The sequence below is a fragment of the Lipophrys pholis genome (genome assembly GCF_963383615.2).
Source record: "Lipophrys pholis genome assembly, chromosome: 1".
Lineage (NCBI taxonomy): Eukaryota > Metazoa > Chordata > Actinopteri > Blenniiformes > Blenniidae > Lipophrys > Lipophrys pholis.
Genome location: NC_137635.1, coordinates 1,332,928 through 1,350,747, shown reverse-complemented (window position 1 = coordinate 1,350,747; position 17,820 = coordinate 1,332,928). Strand labels below are relative to the sequence as shown.

At 40.9% G+C, this 17,820-nt stretch overlaps 2 protein-coding genes across 4 annotated transcripts; one reads left to right on the top strand and one right to left on the bottom strand.

The window, feature by feature from the left end:
• Nucleotides 1–3,410: 3,410 nt before the first annotated feature.
• Nucleotides 3,411–5,066, top strand: pnmt (phenylethanolamine N-methyltransferase). Its single transcript, XM_080461687.1, has 3 exons — nucleotides 3,411–3,612; nucleotides 4,047–4,257; nucleotides 4,381–5,066. Exons 1-3 carry the CDS (start codon nucleotides 3,453–3,455, stop codon nucleotides 4,817–4,819), a joined length of 810 nt encoding a protein of 269 aa, XP_080317813.1. The 5' UTR covers nucleotides 3,411–3,452; the 3' UTR covers nucleotides 4,820–5,066.
• A 429-nt stretch (nucleotides 5,067–5,495) lies between these two features.
• On the bottom strand, nucleotides 5,496–16,823 carry LOC308108520 (protein phosphatase 1 regulatory subunit 1B-like). 3 transcript variants are annotated; one of them, XM_080461538.1, is made up of 5 exons: nucleotides 16,446–16,767; nucleotides 9,313–9,396; nucleotides 8,835–8,910; nucleotides 7,232–7,375; nucleotides 5,496–7,136 (listed from the first exon to the last, which is right to left on the bottom strand). In XM_080461538.1, exons 1-5 carry the CDS (start codon nucleotides 16,572–16,574, stop codon nucleotides 7,003–7,005), a joined length of 567 nt encoding a protein of 188 aa, XP_080317664.1. In that variant the 5' UTR covers nucleotides 16,575–16,767; the 3' UTR covers nucleotides 5,496–7,002. The 3 variants fall into 3 exon arrangements, with proteins under 3 accessions (XP_080317664.1, XP_080317665.1, XP_080317666.1); XM_080461539.1 differs by having other exon boundaries at nucleotides 5,497–7,136; nucleotides 7,232–7,363; nucleotides 16,446–16,823; XM_080461540.1 differs by having other exon boundaries at nucleotides 5,506–7,136; nucleotides 7,232–7,355; nucleotides 16,446–16,771.
• Nucleotides 16,824–17,820: the final 997 nt, after the last annotated feature.

The following is a 17,820-nucleotide window of genomic DNA, read 5'->3' as shown; positions in this document are numbered from 1 at the left end:
CGTGTCGAGCACAGTGCTTTACGCAGTTAAACAGCACAAGGATAAACATATCCGATCATTAGCAAACATCAGCATTATTGAATTTGTGAGAATAGCATGCTGATGTTTGCAGTTACCTCTGAGCACCTGTGCAGTAACTAAATACAGCTTCATTACAGTAAGTCACCGGAGCGTGGCTGCTGACTTTTGTTTCCACGTGAGTGCAGGTTTCCTTTATTTATATACATCATTAAAAACAAAAGTGTCACGCCTTACATATAACGGTGACAAAGAGACTCACGGAAATGTCTTCATGTGCTTTGAATTTCTCAAATGATGAAATGGCTTTTCTATGAGCATAGGTGGTAATTTAGTTTAGTGTGTGTGTGTGTGTGTGTGTGTGTGTGTGTTCTTTCAAATTTTATGCATGTCAGTGTTTTGACAGGCAAAGTGGTTCAAAATCTTGTCCTTCCTCTTTCAGTATTTTCTCCTTACGTATGGCGGATAATCTTCTTCTACTATTCTGTTCCCTTCAGCTCCATTGTTTTCCCTAAACAGTTGTTGTCTTTCTGACATTCACGACCAAATCATCTGAACCTCGTACGTCTCACTTTCTGAGTTGTCCGAAATGAGCTTTTCCTCTGGTTCATTCATTGTAAATAATTCATACATACGATCTTATAATAGTAATAATTATAATTATAATAATTACAGATTATGTAATTGTATTTGATAGTGTATAATTTTATTGAAAGATGTTTCTCAGTAGAGAGACTGAGTGTTGTGATGATGAGTTCGGTCTGTCCTCCTTGTCCCCGTTTGGATTTCCAGTGCTTTCTCCAGCTGTCGCCCAGAATCTAAAGACTTCCAGGTTGGCTTTTCTTCCCTTTCTTTTATTTATTTGCACAGATTTTGGCACAAAGTAAAAAAATATATAAAAAAAGAAAAAAAACGTTGAATTGCAAAGCTTTGTGCAGGAGAGAAAAGAAACACAAAGGATTTACAGATTAATTAAAACATGCAATAATACATCAAGAACCCCAGGGGGTGGGGGTGGGGGTGGGGGTGGGGGTGGGGCCAAAACATGCACCAGACAAAACATACTGGTTACAGGTTCTTTGTTGAAATCAAGTGGCTGCATGTGTGAATATGTTTATGGTGACTGTACAGGATGTACACAGCCTCTCACCCTTTGTCAGTTGGGATTGGCCGCAAGCCTTCGTGACGCTGAGTTGAATAAAGCAGTATATGTCCTTGACAGGTCTGCTGACCTTTTTCTTTTTTCTTTTTTACTTTTTCTTGTTTCTTTTTTCTTGAATATACAGAAATAACATATAACTTCAGGATATGCTTTTCATTACATTTGTCAATTTTCTCATGAAATCATACTTATAGAATAGAATAAATGCATACATACAATAAAATAAAATAAATTCAACATTATAGATTATAATAATACGAGGCGATTAGAGATCAGCGGTTACCCTTAATCTGGTCGTGAATTTTTTTTTTCCCATGGTGTAAACCTTTTCCAGTCTCTGGCGTCACTGAGTGATATAGCAGAGCTCCGGTTTTAACCAGGATGCTCTTATTGCTTTCTTTGCTATTAGTAGCAGAATTTCTACTAAGGATATCAAATATTTGACCACGTTGGTGTCATGTGCAGAGGTATGAGTGTCAGGTGAGGAAGTCAAGATCGACCCCGGCTGGCTCAGTTGGTAGAGACTTGCAACCTCAAGGTAGTGGGTTTGTGTCCCATCTGCAGGAAAGGTTCTTAATTGGTGCATCTGATGATGTGATGGGATCTGGGTGATCTATGTCAATTCAATATCAAATTGGTGCCCAGAATCTTATTTATGTATGTTTTGCCAAAATTCTGTCATTTTTGAAGATATGTGTAAAATCCCCTACTCGTCCACATAACCTCCAGCATAGAGCAGAAGTAGCACTGCGTTTTGAAGTGATGGATGGGGTGTTTAAGTATCTCATTGCTGCTGACCTTTTTCAAGACCCGCATGCTGTAGGTAAGAGGGAGGAGGGGCTACTGAACGTCACACCAAGTGCTTTGTGTTTACAAAGATACAGATACCCCCAAAAGAAAGGTCATGTCCTGTGAAACGGTAAAAGGTTCTGTGGATAAAGTGGGTGTGCTCCTGCTGACTCAAGCAACCTTTTGGATGTCAATGTTTTCCCAGTGATGCGGATGTTTGCATGGACCTCTTTGTAAGATGGACTGTGGGCTCAACATCTCTACACCAACATGGTGTTCATGAAACTAATGTATATTCTAATATCAGCATATCTGTGTGATAGCAGAGCTGTTGAGGACTTTCACGTGACGTCAGATGTCCAGCGGTACTACTGGGCCCGTCGTTTTGGACGTCCCCTGACTGTTAACAACGTGCTGAACACAGTCACACTTTACACATAATCATACGCACATCACCGAATGACCAGCATAGTTGTAGAGATGGCGATACTCCTGGAGGACACTACAGCCAGATCAGGAACATCAATAAATACACCAGGAGAGATCAGTTATGGGTCATCTATCTCCAACTATGACAGTTCATCCACATATCTCTGCTTACTTTCTCCATCCAGATGACTCGCAGCTGTGGACAGCTTTAACGTGTGGCTTGCTGACATATATAAAACGCTTAAAAATCCACACATCACTCCTGCTGATGGCTGTTTGCTGATAGTTTTTACTTGTGATTAATTGTTTACGGCTACTGCAGGCATCCAAAATGGCAGATCAACGATTTATGACGTCACTGAAAAACTGTGAAAAAACCTCAATAATAAACAAGCCGAATCACATCTACACACAAACCAGCACGTCTTTTTGAAGGAACGTCTACTGCTTCCATTGAAGACTGAAATCGGTAATGGTTAAAAAAAAAAAAAAAGAAGTAAAAATCGGTGAAGGAAACGTTGTTGTCAAGTTCGTTCGCAATCGTTCTTGATCTCCACCAAAAGCAACATCAAAACTTCTGGTTAAATAAAACAGAGATGAGTCTGTTTGACGTGAACATGGATCTGTTTGTGTTGGTCAGAACACGTTGTCTGACAAACCTGGCCTCTTCTGACTGAGTGTAAAATGGCCCTTTCAAATGATTGTGTAGATATGCCGGGCCTTTGAGGGGTGGTTGAAGGACTTGAAAGCCATATGAGAACTCCATTAGTGGGTCCACAGTTGGAGGAAACCGACTGATTTGATGGTATCAGCACCTCGAGGCAGGGACAGAGAACAGGAAAAATGCTACCGGGCAGCAAGGGTTGAAAAACAGGATCACTATCTCTCCTCATGAAACTAAGTAGCCCAAAGCACGGATACTCCCTCCCACCGTACACACACATACACACACATACACACACATACACACAGTCAGGTATATATACAGCTCAAGGATTCCCAATGCACCTGAAGACTGGCCACCAGACGGAGAAGGTGGAACCTTAAAGACACGATGATGCAAGAAGGAATAGCAGCCATGGCGGCCTGCTACCAGACATTTGACCCTGCAGCCTACCTGAAGTATAACTACACTCCACCACGGGCTGACTTAGCAAGAAAAGACAGCATTGTGCCGTGGAAACTGGCGTGTCTGCACCGAGCGTTCACTGAAGGTAAGGAGACCAGGATCACTGATATTCTTATTTCTTCTCCTATAATATCCAGGTGCAACATGTGTACATCCTTTCTTACAACGTACACGAGATTGGTCCAAGCATTGCCCAATACTGGATTTTTTCAAAACTGCAAATTTAAATTTAAGACTCACAACAGTAAGAGTTTTGCGCAATGACATTATTGATATAACTTGGAGTGGCAAGTTCATGCACAGAGTAGAAATCTTATTCGTCACAATACTGCAGCATTAATACAGTTTCCTCAAACAAAATGATCTTTTAAACTCATACCAATCTTCTGATTCACTCATATAACAACAACGTCTTTTCGATAAGGGAATAGTTGAACCAAAAGTTCTCCATTGCATCAGACTTTTTTTCCCAGAGTCTCACTGCTCTTCGCCGTCTCCTCTTCCTTTACTTCTCTACAGGTGATGTGAGCGGTGAGGTGTTGCTGGACATCGGCTCCGGTCCCACTCTGTACCAGGTGCTGAGTGGCTGTGAGGTTTTCAACAAAGTGTTGATGACAGACTTTTTGGAGGTGAACCGTCAGGAGCTGAGACACTGGCTCCAGGATGGCGAGGGGTGCAGTCTGGACTGGACACCCTATCTGCAGCACGTCTGCAAGCTGGAGGGACGACGGTAAAACGTCCTCTTTTATTTCACACAGAATCAAATGCACATTAAAAAAAAATACCACACTGTGTTTTTGCAAACTTCTGTTTTTCATATAAATTGCCAATTCCTTAATATTGATCCTATCAGACCTTCAGCATGGACAGAGAAAGCTACCAGGCTTCGTCGGGTCATTGTGGACGTCCTGCCCGTCGACGTGCACTGCTCTCAGCCCGTGGCCCCTGACGCCCTTCCTTCAGCCGGGGCCGACTGCCTCGTGTCCTGCTTCTGCCTGGAGAGTGTCAGTCCTGATCTGGCTGCTTTCAACAGGGCCCTGAGCAACATCCGGAAGCTCCTGCGGCCCGATGGGCACCTGATGCTCATTGGAGCCCTGGGAGAGAGTTTCTACTTCGGTGGGCCTGGGTTGAGGATCCCTGTGGTCCCTCTGACTGAGGCCCAGGTCTGTGCCAGTTTGAAGGAGAGCGGCTTCACCCTGATCCGGCTCGAGGTTTACAATTTGCCGAGTGATATGCGGATAGGGGTGGATGATGTGACTGGAGTGTTCTTTGCAAAGGCAAAAAAGGATTAAAAAGAGTGAGAAATGGCAAAGATGGCAAAAAAAAACCTAGTGTCTGAATCATAATATAGAGCGAAATCCATGGTTTCACATAGAAAATAACTAATAATGCTACCTTGCTCTAAATGAAATGAAATGCTAAGAAATGCTTGCTTCACATAAGACTTTAAATAATCCTGCCATTATTCTATATGTGCATATAACATGGAGAGTTGCAGAAGTGGGAAGCTGCATATATAATATTAAACGATCATGCACAAAAAAATAATCAAGACTCCTTTATTATTCCACATTGCTGAATCTACATTTATATATATTTTTTTCTATGTTTGCAAAAAGGCACCTTAGCACTGTGTTTTCATGCCATCAATCGACGAATGCAGTATCTCAGAGCTGCGGAATTGTGTAATTTGAAGAGTTGGCCACTGGGTGTCGCCACTTCATCATCTTCAATGGAAAGTAAACACACACACGCATACACACTCTTGTGTTTGGTTGTGTCTGAGTATATACAGTATAAGGGTCATCATGATTTATGATGTAAGTCCTCGCTTCAAACACACACACACACACACACACACACACACACACACACACACACACACACACACACACACACACACACACACACACAGTATAGTGTGGAAAGAAGCCAGAGTACACGGAGAAATACAAACTCCACACAAATCGATATTCTTGCTGAGGCAAGAGTGTTTAATACTACGCCAACCTGCGAGTCCTCCCCACCTCCACCACCATGTAATATGCTCTTATTGTTGCTTCAACTGTGACGTACTGTAATTTACTACTGAAAACAGGACACAGCTATTAAAATAAAATAAAATTAAAAAAATCCTTCATTACAAAGTCTTTTGTTCCAGGCTTTATTAAGGTCATTCCATTAGCGTCCAAGTATTACACCACCTCAGTATTACAACTTAAATAGAGAGTTATTTTGGACTCACATCTTGATAAAGATTATCAAAATTGCAAAACCTCATAGGAAGCATTTTTAATAAAGGTTCCAGCGGTTACTTTGCGTATTTAGATTTCCAGGCACACAAGGCTAAATTTAGTTTTGGATCTAAAATACAAAATAAAGCCTTTTTCTGAGGATGCAATATGTATACATATGAATACTGAAGATGTACAAACACCAACAGTCTATTATGCAATTGTTTTATTAGCAACCAACACAAAACATTATTATATATACAGAACCATGAACCTTAACATGATGTGTCATGTAAATGTGTATAAAATCAAAGGTAGGTTTATTATAAATTCTAACCATCCAAAACAGCTCATGCTTGTTAATCAGCAGGTCACAAAATGCCAGTTTATAATTTATAAACCGGAAACTCAGCGCTGCATTATCTTGATTAGCTGGATTAGTCTGATATGGTATAATCTGGTGCGCTGTGGCTGTGACTTTGTTCAAATCGTCTATAATCCCTCCTTGTTTTATTTCCTTGACCTTGAATCCGAATCCTGAAAGACTGCTGAAAGCAGAGAGAAAAGCTCCTCTACAGCTGCTGAGTCAGATTCCAGTACTGGATGTGTAACATCCAGTATTTCTCATCACCACAGTGCCCACTCCACTCAAGCTGGGATAATATTCACTTTTTTTTTTTTAATTAAACGTGACTTGTCCTGCATGTCAGCCCTTGTTGTTCCTCACTTGAGCACACATACATAATCAACACGTGTTTTCTCTGTTGGTTTATTCTTTCTTGACTCTTTCTGAGTCATGTGTGTGGAGCATGAACATCGCTGAATTACATGACGGAAATATTTGAAATCTGATGAATGCAATAAACATGAATCTTGTTGCACCTTCAAAAAAAAATATCCAGAGCAGTTGTTGGCGTATTAAAATACTGCAGTTCTTTGCAGGTCTTACTTGTGCAGTGTCCTTGGCCGGTTGAATTGTAGTCCTGGTTTCCTTGGCAATTTCCTTCACGAGTCTCCGGTTAAACTTTTCCTCACACCTGCTCATTTATATGCTGACCTTCGTCAACAACCTCCCGTTTCCTCCGCCCTCTCTTTTTCCACCTTTGTTGTATGCATGCACACACCCACAGATTCAATTAAAACACGCACCCACACATACATCGATGCAAGCGCACGCACAGTCCACACATGTGCTTTGCAAGTCGAGTCCCCGCTGCCTCGGTCCGAGCTTTCTTCCTTCGTCATTCTCCCTTCACTTCCTCTTTTTCTTTGGCCTCCTGTTTGTCCTCATGGTGGCGGCCTGAGTCCACCCTCACTGCTGAGCCGTCCAGCACGCCATCTTCATCCTTGTTCAGTTTGTTTTCCTCCGATAGATCTGACAGAAAGAGGAACAGAAGTTGAATGCATCATTGTGAGTCTTCGATCAGCGATCAAGTTGAAACAAGTGAATAATTATATTATCCGACTCACCCGAACAAGCCGAAGCGACCTGCTTCTTTCCTTCGGGGCGTTGCTCCTCTTCCTCCCCAGATGAGGAGTCCTCTTTGTCCACGGACTTCATATCTAATGAGGCAAAGTGGGCCTGGGCCATCCTCTGGACAGCTGAAAACACAGCTGAGATCATTTTGAAGAAATGTACAATTCTGTCACACAAGCAGTCACCTGTTCCCTTTAATACTCTAATATATATCTAATATAATTCTCCAGTTGCACATTAAAGTCCTTCATGTGCTTTATAGACTTGTGAAGAAGCGTTACGAAGCGTCAAGTGAAAATTAAAGTGATAATGATATATCTCACAAGTACGAAAATATACCAAAGCACAATAAAATACATTCATATATGTATACTGAACACAAAGGAATGAATGAAAGAACGTCTTTATTGTCGCAAATATAAAACATACATGAGCTAAAAATGATTACCAGCCAAATATTGAATACGTAGAACTACATAGTGAATAAGAAATATGTATGTATAATCTAAACTTAAAATGTGTGCATCACTCAAAATAGCTAAGACGTAAAACTTAACTAATACGCTATAATAAATAAACATGCTACAACTGGCACGGAGAGTATTTCATTTTTTGGGGGGATAAATATTGTGTTTGGTCGATTATTGAGCTCGTGTACGAGTTCAGAGAATACGTTCGAGGGCTGGAGTAATTCTGGAGGTTATAAAATCCCGCGGGTTTATTCTGTTCGTCTGTCTGTTAACATGAGATCTCAAAACTAACAGGTGCTTCTGATCAAAGGAAGAACCCAATACGTTTTGGTGCTGGTCCGGGTCCAAATAACTGTCACAATTAAAAATTTAGATTCCGCGATATATAGTCTTGTGTTCTTTCAAATGAAGAATAAAATCACGTGATCACCAAACTACATAAATTAATAAAGACAGTCGATCTAAATGTGGAATATTGTGTCATTTCTCTGTGTCCATGTCTTGGTGAAAGTTATTAAATCTCTGATTCCTCTTGTTTTATGTGCATTTGATGAAACTGACGCCGTAAACAAACAGAACATGCTTATGAAAACTTACAACTGTTGAAATGTCAGGCTGCTTTTTTTTGTTTCGTGAACATTTTTGTTTCCTCGATTTCCAAAATGAAATCAGTAACACGTCGCAGAGATGACTGTACTGCATGCAGAATAACATTTATCGTAGTAGAATGATGATTTTGCAGATGTTTAAATGTGTGTGACTGATAGTGTGCAGGCATGCATGTGTGTGAGAAAGACCGTGTTGCAGCTCTGTGCCCATCCTATAATCCAGGATGATCCAGAACAGACCCACAGCTGTCTCTGCTTCTAATCTCACATAATACACACATACACACACACACACGCACACACACACACACACACACACACACACTCATCGACACACAACTCTCACTGTGTTTTTTGGGATATGAACCTAGTCCAGACAGATATAGACCACATGGCAGTTGCCACAGCAGAATTAGGTCTCCCAATTTATTTATTTATTTTTATTCTGCGCCATCTGTTATGTAAAATCAGACGTGTACATAAAGCACACGTCGAATAATTAAAGATGGTGTTTTCACCTTTAAGCGAGGGCGGCTGGTAGGTTGACATGTGAACCAGTTTGGCCCGTAAGGCTCCGTTGTCCCCAAGGACCCACTGCAAAAGAAAACAAAGCAGATTAATAACAGATTAGTGTTTTGCTGCAGAATTAGAAAATCAGTGCTGCTTCATTGATTTTTACAAAATCCATAGAGATATATATTATTTATTCTACAATAAAACTGTAACAGGAGTTCACACTGTCAAACGTAATATCAAAGGTTTTAGATAAAGAATCAGTTCTGACTGTTTTTTATTTGTTTGTTTATCAGAAAATCACGTTTAATTCACGTTTCCCATCGTCAGCTTCTCGCCGAGGCTGTCGGAAATTATAACTTCTGCCTGTAAAACCATCAGTTCCTTCCTCTCATATGAAACAACTGGCCTTTTATGGAACAAATACTCTGTTGAGCTTTCAGTCCTTCACCCAGCAAACACTTCTCGCCCATGTAGACCTACCTGATGTGAGCCGCTGTCCTCCTCTGGCGACGGCGGGTCAGTCAGTCTGAACAGCGTGGCGGGGGTCGGCCTCCGGCGGCGAATCTTTAGTAAAGAGACAAAGACCAAATGTCCTTTTTGAACCTGTGAAGGTTTATGTATGTGTATATCGAGTAATCTATCCATCGCCGATGGAAAAATGTTTATGGAAGGAACAAAGTTCCCAAGTCCAAACTAATCTGTAGAGATTGAACCGCCTCAAGGAGATTTATTGATCGTTAAAAACTAAAGGATTTGCAGATAGTGAGTCACAGCTCCTATAGGATGATATATCAGCTCTTATAGGATGATATATCAGCTTCTATAGGATGATATATCAGCTCTTATAGGATGATATATCAGCTCTTATAGGATGATATATCAGCAATCTTTCAATTTGGCCACATGGTTCTTGAAGTCATGTCTGCAGAGGATTTTTCGAACTATGCAATAGGAAAATGTATATCAATAAAGAACAACAACCAGAAATTGCTTTCCAGATTGTTTCCGAAGGAGGATTACATCTTGTCTTGGATGGCAGCTGGATTATTCATATTTGCTTACTGTCTTTCTACATGCTCCAATCGCTCAGCCTTAATCATTTTCATTATTTTTATTTGGGCCGACGTGGCTATTGGGCCATTGGGTACATGGCAAAATACCGCTTCACCATCTCATTGTTTTTTTATTTTCTTTATTTGTGAGTCAGAGTGAGTCATACAAACCACAAGTTACACAACATTTATATTCAAATCAGTTCGGGGCCATGTTGGACAAGAGCTTCAAACTCAGCTTGGAAACAATATATTGGACCAAATAAAATCATTCGAATGATTTAGAATTTCCTTGAGACACAATATAAGGTTATTTCACGTTTGTATTATTTGTCTTCTCTTCGCTCTGTTGATATACTTGGTATAGCGTGCAACATTCAACATTTTGCTTGGATTTTGTTTTTACTTGAAACCTTTTTAAAGGAAAATAGTGTGGTCATGTTAATTGTAAAGAACTATGAGATCAGTGTGAAAATGTTTTTCCAGGTGAAATGTGACATAAAGCTGTTTTCTTGGGTTCTGTTGTGTTTTAATGAACGAACTTCATGTGGCTCTGTGTTTTGTTTTGTCATCTTTAGAAGACAAATTAAGAACAGTAATTACTTTTCTTGGGAAATATACAGTTAATGTCATTATTTAAATTTAATTTCCACACTCTAAAAGGTCGGTCCCTGAGCTGGGTTAAACCCTCCAGTGTGCCGGCTTTAGCCCATGACGCATGTTTGACACCTCTGATCATATGTCAATTAAAGTAGGTAACATTATTTTCCACTGCAATAAACAGGAACCAAGGAAGGAGCTCATGACAATAACTACTGGCTCATATAACAATACCGTCTTTTTAGTCTTTCAGGTTCAGCATTTTACTTTCTTATTGCAAGACTTGTATTTTTTTCTACACTGTGTTATTTATGCAACCATTCAAATATAATTGTCCTTCTCTCCATTGTGTAATTTGTTATGGCCGTAGTATTGTTAGGAGATACAAGAGGCTGCCAAGCCAATCACAACAGAGCATGTAGGCATGAAATGTGGGGGCATCGTTCACTCTGGAGTTACTTACAGCTTCTGCCTCCCTCTGAATGTTGGATTCATAAATATTCATCATCCGCGCACAAGAGGTAAATATGTGGCCATTGTTTGGGGACGCATTTAAATATGAATTGGAAGGCATCTAATTAGAGGTTAAAATGTGTTAACATGAAAATTTCAACTTTACAATCAAACACACACACACACACACACACACACACACACACACACACACACACACACACACACACACACACACACACACACACACACACACACACACACACACCTCTCAGGAAACACCATAAGGGACCAAAGCACCAAACCACACTTTGAGCACCTGTCTGAGAGCACTTTCAGACAGGGTGACCTTTCCTGAGTGTTTTGTAGCCAGAAGGTCAAGCACCTCCAGGGAACATTGTATTTTCATCAAGTCCTTGTTGAGCACATCGGAAATGCCTGTAAATACCCGTGGTTGCTCAGTGTTACTTCACCGAAGGACGAATTTGATTCATAACTGATTTTGTTTTGCGTTTCGAAACCCTGGCTTTGTCATTTTAGCCAAATAGGTTTTTATTTTATTAGATATTAATCATGTGATAATATAATATCTCTTTGATACCATAATATTGTTGTTTTTTTCTTCTCGTACACAACCCAGTTGATTTAAAGTTAATTACCTTGGAGTGCTTTGTGTTCGTCTGTCTGAGTGGATGTTTTACTCTGCTACCATGTTGAAGGTCATTCAATTTCACCTTATCTAGTCGAGAGTCGCGGGGTGCTGGAGCCAATCCCAGCTCACAATGGGCCGACTCAGAGCACACACGGGACAGTGCAAACACAGAGACACCGACGACCTCACATATTCACATCAACACCTGTGTACAATTTGGGGTCACAAATTAATCGCATGTAGTTTTTCAACCGGGAGACTGGAGTGCTTGGAGAAAAGCTCTACACTACGGTGCATCAGGCCAAACTGTGTAACAGAATGTAAACAATTATCAATATAGTATAGAAATATATGTATATGAAGCAGAAGCATTATTTCTGTGATTTCCACATTCATTTATATTCAGCTTTATCCAATTTAGGGCAGTGGGAGTGACAATGCTGGTGACTACAGGGGACCATCCTGGACCACATCACACACACTCATTCACACCGGCGGGCAATTTCAGGAGCGTCAAGTCACCTTAAACACAAGCTTTAAGACTGGGGAAGAAACTCAGGGGACGTGCAGGAAGAACATACAAACTGCACAGAGAAAGGTCCTCAAGCCTGGATTGTCACGCTGTGAGGTGAGGCATTATAAATAAAATAAGTAAAAACTTTTGCCAACCTGTCTGAAGTAATTAGATTTCTACAGTTTTCATTCGCTGTCTAAGAAACATCCAGCCAAATTACAGCATTAGAAGAATCACTAGAAAGAAGAATTTAAGAGACGTGGGGACATCCGAGCTCCCGGGGAAATTTATCCTGTGAGCAATAATCCACCTCCTCATTTAAACAGTGTCCTGTATGGTTACCTAACCCTCTGCTTCAGGGCATTATTTTGGATGTTCATAGCACACAAAGACAGCCCTGAGTGGGAAAAGCCACCAAAAGAGCCTTTTTTTTCTATTTTTTTATTTTACAGAAATAACCCATCCACTTAACAATTAAGACCACACACTGAAAGCATAAACCCCTTGTTCATCATGCACTGAATAATCCTTTGATTTGACCACAAAGTGTTCAAGGAAATTAAAAAAAAAAAATCGCTTCAGACATTTGACCTTTTGTTTCCCGTGAGTGAATTATAAAACCGTATTGGAGGGTTGTTGTTTTCTTTCAAACCCCCCCCCCCCCCCCCCCCCCCCCCCCCCCCCCCCCTCACAAAGCAGGAAGCACATTCTTCTCTAAAATTCTATATTTTGATAAGTTAATTAATAGTTAAGACTTTGTCCTGCTGCTGCACCTTTATTGCAGCTGTTTTGCACCTCTGGGGAGGCCTGTGGCAATGTTAAAGCAGAAAAAGGTCTTAACATAACATATACTGAGTGTGATTCACTAGGAAGTGTGCCACGTTGTACATTTATACGAATAGATAATGCTTTCAGTTTGCATGCATTTTGTCTCTGATTTCCCAGAGAAACATCACGCGCAAACAGCTTTTAAATGAGGGTTTAGACCAGTGGCGCTCTATGGACAGTTCACAATTCATTCTAAGTTTTCAAATGATAAAATATACATCTATGACTTGCTCCCACTGGAGAAAGCTTGCATACCACTGGTGGTTCGGGTACCAGTTTGATCACTGGTTTAGACACTTTAAACAAGGACAGACAACTGGAAAGAGTTGGTTTCACCATGGAGTGATGATATGGAGTGATGATCTGTTTGTGGAGGAAGATATCAAAACAAATCAAAACCCCACAGAAAGAATGAAATAAAATAAATCTGAATTTAGGCCTCCCAAAGTCAAACATCGAAGGTATAACACAGAAACTATCTTCCAATAATGTCTGCAAACAAAAGCCGTGGCGAGCCAGCTGTGGAAACGACAGCAGCATCTCTGCTTAAGGTGAAACCTTTTCCATCTGTTTTCATAAGTGCAAAGTTTTAGTAGACCAGACCGACTGTTTGTCATTTGATGGAAAGTGTGTGTTTCCAGCAAACATTACTTTTGGCTCATGAGCCCGTTTAGACGCCTGATACCAAGCCAGTGTTCTACAGCACAACCCAGAAGAATCACCACAAAGCAATGCAACGTCATGGAGCTGACACCAGCTGACCCCCAGGCCACCACAGAGCAAAGACACACACACACACACACACACACACACACTCACACACACACACACACACACACACACACACACACACACACACACACACACACACACACACACACACACACACACACACACACACACACACACACACACACACACACACACACACACACACACACACACACACACACACAAATAATATGCATCTGTGTTTGATTTCAACACACTTTGCGATGGCCCACGTATGCAAAGGAAAACATACCAGGTAACCACACAGAAAGTGTTTTCCATAGTGCCGTATGTGATGAACTACAGCAAAGAAGGACACCGTCCGGACAGAACCTGCAGCTCCTGGATGTGCTGAAAAGTTGTTCTTGGCATCAGCTACCCTTGACCTTGATTCATGCCTCAGTCATCCACAGCTTAACTCTTTGCTTTTAATCAGCCGTCTCCTTGGCTGATGGTTTTTTTCACCCATTGTCTGTCTTGATTTGCATCTGCAGGATCATATCATCTTTTTTCCTCTTTTCTTTCCTGTTTTTCTGACCGCTGAAATGTTTTATTAAGTCTTTCACACCCTTTCCTTTCCTTATCTCTTTGTCATCTCTTATTGCACCCTGTGATAGTGTTGTATCATACAGAAGTACTTATATACGAGTCCTTTATATCTACATAACACCAGTTGGTAATTTTGAATGGATGAGAAGGGTATCAATGTAGTAAAAAAAACAAAAACTCTAGGGGTTATACTACTTAAAATTTGCAGCAATTTAGCAAATTCATGACTTGTCAGGACCGCTGTAGGAAAAAAATGCAACATATAAGCTCCTGTCAAAGTCTTTTAAAGTACAGACGCTTTCCCAGAAGCGCCAAGTTGAGTTGAATTATCCTGGAGAGTCTCAACTTACAACATTCATACTTATGCCAAGTACAGTTGAGCCTCCGTCCACATGACATGACCATTAAGATCTTTCTTTTGCTAATCATCCTGGCAAGAGCCTCCATCACTTAGGAACACTGCTTAAGACTTGTAAATAATGGAATTTAAAGCCCATATTGCAGCGGAAACAGCTGAATAGTTGTTTATTCCCGCAGCTGGATTCTTGGTATCTTAAGCTTTGCGAAAGAAAATTGCTAAATGACAGTTGATTTCCTCATTTCCTCCTCTAATATCAGCAACAGGTGGCCCAGAGCAATATCATTTTTGTGTATAATGGAAGAGCAGAATTAATATCAGCAGCTACAAAGGGACATATATACAAACATATATCCTGTGACATAAGAAGTGTGTAACCTTTTGCGTGCTTCATCGGGGATTGCTGCTTCTTTAACTCGTATTAGATCCATGGATGGAGATTTGCAGTAATCTTATTTGGTCCTGTTGTGCCAAAATGCAACAGCATCTTATAAGAGAAAGTGACATTATTCAGGATGGACATTTGCAAAAATGTAAGTTAGGAAACAGAAAACTGAGGAGACAACTACCTCACAACTATATTCAATTATAGGGTAATGAAATCCAAAGATCAGTTATAGTTTGTTGATCCAACCGTCTGATAATATAGAAAAACAAACATCCAGGCTTGAGGCTTCAAGCTACAAACAACAGATGTGTGCAAAATACTTAAGACCTCAGAAATGTTTGATTTATTAATTTGTTTTCACTTTCCTGTCTGGAACAAGCTTCTCCAAACAGATGCCATAGGAAATCTTCCAAATCCGCTACCAGGAAGATATAAAGATTTTGGCAATGCAACTCGTCTCTTAAGGAAATTCAGAAGAAAACAACGTTTCAGGCAACATTTGGAGGGTTTTGGGGGTTTTTTCTTGAAATTTGCCCTCATTGTTGACCTTTTTTGATCCTTCAACCATAAAGTGACATGATTCCATGCTATAAGCCAACCTTTTTCTACAGAATATCCCTCATTGATTGAATTGGATGCATGAATTTCAGTTGTATTTGTTTTACATAACACATAACTCACCACCCACTTTCAATACATGAGTAATGATGTGTCCTTGTGCATTGTGTTTTACACATGTTGCCAGAGCGTTATCACTCATGCGCAAGTCATTTTCAATATTACAAATGGAGCTTTATCCTTCACTTTCTCCTCCTCCTCCTCCTCCTCCTCCACCTCCTCCACCTCCTCCCCATGCTCTCATTTTGAAGGGCAGAGATGTCTCATCACTTTTAAGGGCTCCCAAAACTCTGCTCGGCTTAATCCCAACGCTGCACACACACACACACACACACACACACACACACACACACACACACACACACACACACACACACACACACACACACACACACACACACACACACACACACACACACACACACACACACACACACACACACACACCGTTGCACTCAGGGTAATGCACATCAAAACACAGAATTCTGCAAGGTCTTGCTAGACTGGTTATGTAACTGTCTGCCAACCTCTGTTGGAAGAAGTGATGCTTTTAAAAAGTGCAGAGGACAACTCTCAGAAAGTCATGATGAAAGTTGAAAGGGACACATTCAAACTTCTGTGATTAAAAAAGAAAATAGGCTGGGTGGCTTCATTAGGAGTTGAAAATAGTCATGCACCACACAGATGACTGGGATTGTGGGGTTTAGCATGCACAAAGCAATAGATTGCCGGTCCTCAGCTGGCCCACGTTTGACCTCCTCCCACGCACCAAATCCACCACCGCTGCAGCGATACGCTTAAAGGTACACATCATAACATCTCCGTCTCACCATCTCCACCTGCCGCGGGTCCAGCTGGGTGGGCACAGAGGAAGGCACAGAGAACTGGATCTTCTTCCTCGCGTCTTTGTCTTCCTCTCGTTCCATCACCTCCGTCTCTGCGGGACGCAGCGGGTCCATGTCATCCGGGCTGACGCTTCCACTGCAGCCGAGCGCACGTCGATCCAACTTTACGCAGGGCTCACTTCCAGGTGGGGCAGTGTGATGTCCCCTCACAAAAACTCCCAAATGCAATTAATTTCGATCCCGTGCAATCTGCAAATAGCGTTGGTTGGTGAACAGAGACATCGCTCTATCCTAACGATCCAGGAGTGTGTGTTGTTTGACAGATTTGCCTCCTCCTCCTCCTCCCTCCTCCCGCCTCCCTCCAATCTCACATGTTCGGCTCTTATTCTCACTGCGTCCTGACCTGAGAAGGTGAAACGAGGGAAGAGGAGTGAAGGTAAAGCTTTCTGGTGCTTTTAAGCACATTGGGAATTAAAGAAAAAATAAAAATAATATCACACAAAAAGCAAATTTAATTGTGAGAATTTATCAATTTTTAAAACAACAACCCATAAAATTCACCCATGAATTAACGCTTATAAGTGACCCTTCTTAAATTACTTACATTTTGTGTTTTGAGAATGTGTGTCTGTGTGTTTGCGGTGTGATGGACTGACCGGTGACCTTTCCAGGGTTCACCTCCGTCACTCATGGTAACCTGGCTGGAACTCACATGACCTCAAACTGTATACATCAGTACAGAATAACGATGGCTGCACCATTCATTGCCATTTTATTTATTTTTTTATCATTTCTACATCTGATATTATATGTAAAAAAATTATATTATATTTAATTGTTTCTATCATAATCACAGGTTTAATACTGATATACATCTACATCCATCTGGTGTACCCTGCACCCAGCGCCCCCTGTGGGATGGATGGATGGATGGATGGATGGATGGATGGATGGATGGATGGATGGATGGATAGATGGATGGATGGATGGATGGATGGATGGATGGACGGATGGATAAGTTGCATGTCCAATCAATGAAAGTGCAATGCTTTTAAGCACATGACATGGGAAACAGATGCCGTTTTTTTTGTTTTTACAATAAAAAACAATGTCGGGGGTTGAGCATAAGAACAACCGAGTAAAAAAAAAGTTCCACTGCTGCTGTTGTCTTTTCTCATCTCTTTGTCGCGCCACATCTGAAAGGGAAACCTTATAAACATATGGGAAACCTATCTTATCTATAATGAAATTGTAGGGCACTACAGTGTATTACAAAACACATTTAAATACAAATCCTGTGAGGAAAAACCACGTTCAGATGAAGATACAAACTCTCCTTGTATACCGTTTTGTGCAATCT

What these genes read in the sequence shown, in the direction of transcription:
- pnmt (XM_080461687.1), top strand. Translation starts at nt 3,453, where the DNA reads ATGATGCAAGAAGGAATAGCAGCCATGGCGGCCTGCTACCAGACATTT. An exon ending in GCACCGAGCGTTCACTGAAG is followed by an intron (nt 3,613 to 4,046) that starts GTAAGGAGACCA and finishes ACTTCTCTACAG; the next exon opens with GTGATGTGAGCGGTGAGGTG. An exon ending in TGCAAGCTGGAGGGACGACG is followed by an intron (nt 4,258 to 4,380) that starts GTAAAACGTCCT and finishes TGATCCTATCAG; the next exon opens with ACCTTCAGCATGGACAGAGA.
- LOC308108520 (XM_080461538.1), bottom strand. Translation starts at nt 16,574, where the DNA reads ATGGACCCGCTGCGTCCCGCAGAGACGGAGGTGATGGAACGAGAGGAA. An exon ending in ACCCGCGGCAGGTGGAGATG is followed by an intron (nt 9,397 to 16,445) that starts GTGAGACGGAGA and finishes TCTTTACTAAAG; the next exon opens with ATTCGCCGCCGGAGGCCGAC. An exon ending in AGGACAGCGGCTCACATCAG is followed by an intron (nt 8,911 to 9,312) that starts GTAGGTCTACAT and finishes TTTCTTTTGCAG; the next exon opens with TGGGTCCTTGGGGACAACGG.